The 3,856-nt window shown below is 35.9% G+C and overlaps 1 protein-coding gene across 1 annotated transcript; it reads right to left on the bottom strand.

The window, feature by feature from the left end:
- Positions 1-672: 672 nt before the first annotated feature.
- LOC120350255 lies at positions 673-2,397 on the bottom strand. The gene is made up of 2 exons (XM_039422841.1): positions 2,321-2,397; positions 673-1,571 (listed from the first exon to the last, which is right to left on the bottom strand). Exons 1-2 carry the CDS (start codon positions 2,395-2,397, stop codon positions 1,160-1,162), a joined length of 489 nt encoding a protein of 162 aa, XP_039278775.1. The 3' UTR covers positions 673-1,159.
- Positions 2,398-3,856: the final 1,459 nt, after the last annotated feature.

Genomic DNA, 3,856 nt, shown 5'->3' on the forward strand with positions numbered 1-3,856 from the left:
TTATTTTTTAGTGTGTACGAAAAATTTTTAAACTTTAACATTTCACCCTGTTTAGGTAGTACTGTTCTTTGTATTGCAAATGTTGAACACAAATCCATATGTTTTTCTAGATTGGTTTTTCCATCGCAATTTGCATGCCGGTTAGTTGTAAATTTGTTAAAACAATATGGACAAATGAACACTTGACCATTATGCAAAGACAAGTGATGACTCAGTAGCCGTGACAATCCGTTATACCCTTGACACGTGTTTATCAGAACATAATGCCATTTTTTCGGCGTTGTATCATTTGACAATAGTAGAAGATTGATTTTATGTTCGCGTTGTCTATAAATTGAACAACGGTACGGGAAAAACTTTTTTTTAGCAGCATCATAAGCAATCACTGTTATAGAAATGTTTAAATTTTGCACTTCAAATTTTTTAATGTCATGCACTGTAGTAGGAAACTTAATACCGGTCAAATTTAGATTATTTTCAAATTGCATCAGATAGTCAACATTCATATTTCTACGTCTGTAATGAAAATAGCTAAGTACACTCCATACAAAACATTTACTATCATTTGTGTTTTTTACATTTATAACGGCTCTTTTTGCTTTTATAAAAGCAGGTGTTTCAATGTATGTACTATTTCCGCCAGCTAAAGGATTGTAACGAGTAATTCAAATCAAATGAAATGATTCTAACTACAGTCCAACCACTGCCGTACCTAATAAATTTATCAAGCGTTGATTCAATTTTCTCTACACCACTAATAAATTGGTCTTGCAAAATATCTAATTGTTCATCAACATTAATTAACAATGACGTATAACTGTAAAACGATGCGTTTGTCATAGTTTCAACGATTTCTTCTTGTTGCGATTGATCGCTGCTGCCGCTATCAACATTTACTTTTTTCAATTGAACAGTTGTAACAAAATACCATTTAATATTTTTGTCAAAATTATCACTTTCTTCAACAATTAATTCAATTACTTTCGGCTTTAAAATTTGCAATAATGTTTGAACAACATCAATGAATAATTTTCTAAAAACAAATCTGTAGCGAACTGCACACGAATTTATGCTAGTACTTCGTTCAATAGTATAATCCATAGTTTTTTGATTTTGCTAGTAGTAGTAATAGTATTAGTAATAATAGGTTTTTGCCGTCTTACCGCTGTGAAGAGCTTGTTTGCTGCGGGTCAATGTTTTCAACTTCGTTGTCGATTTTAGTAGCGTTCACGATCCTCGGTTGCGATGAGTTTGTCACGTCTAGCAGAATCAGTGACGACGATGATGATGATGCTTCCGCTTGCTGACCACTATTGCGACTGGACTGTTGCAATGATGAGTCCGCGCTCACACCGGCCACATCAATTTGGCGGCCTCTGCCCTGAGCGATGACGCGTCGTTGATCGGCAAAATAAATGCCGTGGCCCCGACCGCCACGTTTTGGCGTATCGCACGCTGTGGAAAAGTGCACACGTTTTGGCGGCGGCGATTCGCTGCTGTCAACCACGCACCATTCCTCACTTGCCATTTCCACCTCCACCTCCTTGTCGTGCGCTATCGACTCAACCAGGCTGAAAAACAAACATATAGAATGAAATAATTGTATAGAATAAAATGACTGTGTGTGTGTGTGTGTGTGTGTGTGTGGTGTGTGTGTGTGTGTGTGTGTGTGTGTGTGTGTGTGTGTGTGTGTGTGTGTGTGTGTGTGTGTGTGTGTGTGTGTGTGTGTGTGTGTGTGTGTGTGTATACATTTATTTGCAAACGCACAATGATCATAAATCAGATAGTATATTTTTCCAGTTTACTTCAAGCACAATTATTACCTCCTCCTCCTCAGCCGGCATATTTGTTTGCAGTTGTTAGACAATTGTTTTTCAAAATTTACATTTATTTGCAAACGCACGAATGATCATAAATCAGATAGTATATTTTTCCAGTTTACTTCAAGCACAATTATTACCTCCTCCTCCTCAGCCGGCATATTTGTTTGCAGTTGTTAGACAATTGTTTTCAAAATTTACATTTATTTGCAAATGCACGAATGATCATAAATCAGATAGTATATTTTTCCAGTTTACTTCAAGCACAATTATTACCTCCTCCTCCTCAGTCGGCATATTTGTTTGCAGTTGTTAGACAATTGTTTTCAAAATAGAAATTAAAGTAGTCAAATTGTTTACTGCCGCTTTTTCAGTTTGATTGTTAGAGTATAACATTTTAATCATATTTGTTTTTCAATCAGCCGATGAAAACACTCGCAAAACTTGTTGCTAATTTTTACAGTTTGTAATTAATTTAAAAAATAGTTCATTATACTTACGTGTTGTTTGTTGGTGTGACTGCTGCTTCTTCGCTTGTTGCTGCAGCCGCTGCTTTATCGGATTGTTGCTTGTCCATTTGCACTGTGCATGAAACGTCACACTATAATCGAATGCAAGCAATATCATGTCGCTCGATGCTTTTATAATTTTGCGCCGCTCGGTACCATCAACTGTCAGTTTGTTATCACGCAGAACATGTGGGGGTTGCAATAATTATATAAGTATGCATGTGCACTGCACAATGAATAAATTAATATCTTTCACTCAGCTAGCAGATGTTAGGTCCGTTACAGAGTCATGCAAGGTGCACACATTTTGGCCGTTCCTTAAGAAATTTGCAAACGTTTCCTTATCAGTGTTCCGCACATCTGTACTAAATTTCGCATACAACATATGCACAAAACAGATATACTTTCTTTCAACTTCTTACCATCTATATTCATCAAGTTGATAATATATAATGACGAAAAACTGCGTCCTTCTGTTAGTATCAGTTTGAAACTCCAACAACACTACAACGATGTCAGCAGATCAATCCTCGCCTATGGCAGCGCCAAACAACAGCGGAACCAATGTAAGTTTATTTTCCATTTACTCAACTAGCAAACTCACTTGAAATACATTCTTCTAATCCAACAGTAGTTTTCTGTTTGTTGTCAGTTTTCTTCTCATACAAATTTAGCAAACTAATGTTATCAGTCTTTTTCAACTGAATACTTCTATCATACAAATAAAGTTCTTCTAATGTGCTCCTAAAACTGATTAGCTCACTCTAGGCGGATGTCTTTGTTGTTCTTCACACTTAACTGCCTTCACTGTCATCCCATCAGTTTTTTCAACTGAATACTTCTATCATACAAATAATGTTCTTCTAATGTCCCCTAAAACTGATTAGCCCACTCTAGGCGCATGTCTTTATTGTTCTTCACACTTAACTGCTAATTAAAACTGGAATACTTATCACACACGCACACACACACTGCTAATAGGTTATGTCTTTATCATCATCATCTTCTTCTTCTTCTTCTTCTTCTTCTTCTTCTTCTTCTGCTTCGCAACTTTTTTTAACAAAATCGCAATTTGGTGATGATTGTATGTGTAAATCCCTCAATTGGTATTTATTGATCGATGTGTCTGCCCACATACGACAACCACTGCAAATAAGACCAAATCCATTCGAATTTGAAAAATCAATACCGTAATAAAATCCCTCACTTGCTAACTGTTTGAAATTTTTCGGCAAACATTCCATTTTCATAAATGAATTTTCAAGTTCGTATTGTTCATTGTAGTCTGGGTTTTTCTGAAAAGTTGACGTTGTACGAATATTACCAACAAGATAATTGTTTATGAAGCCACACTTCGGTGACCATTTTTTATGTTCAAAAATAGCATAATCCCTCACTTCCCAATTTTCCAAAACTACATTGCAAAAAACACATTTTGTTCTATCGAAAACTTTTAAAAAGTAGAAGCCAGCCTCTGCTAAATGATTCGGTTTTGGATATTGATGCGGCCAAATAGTTTTATTACCT

This window comes from Nilaparvata lugens, chromosome 3, assembly GCF_014356525.2.
Source record: "Nilaparvata lugens isolate BPH chromosome 3, ASM1435652v1, whole genome shotgun sequence".
Lineage (NCBI taxonomy): Eukaryota > Metazoa > Arthropoda > Insecta > Hemiptera > Delphacidae > Nilaparvata > Nilaparvata lugens.

What these genes read in the sequence shown, in the direction of transcription:
- LOC120350255 (XM_039422841.1), bottom strand. Translation starts at nt 2,397, where the DNA reads ATGGACAAGCAACAATCCGATAAAGCAGCGGCTGCAGCAACAAGCGAA. An exon ending in GTCACACCAACAAACAACAC is followed by an intron (nt 1,572 to 2,320) that starts GTAAGTATAATG and finishes TTTGTTTTTCAG; the next exon opens with CCTGGTTGAGTCGATAGCGC.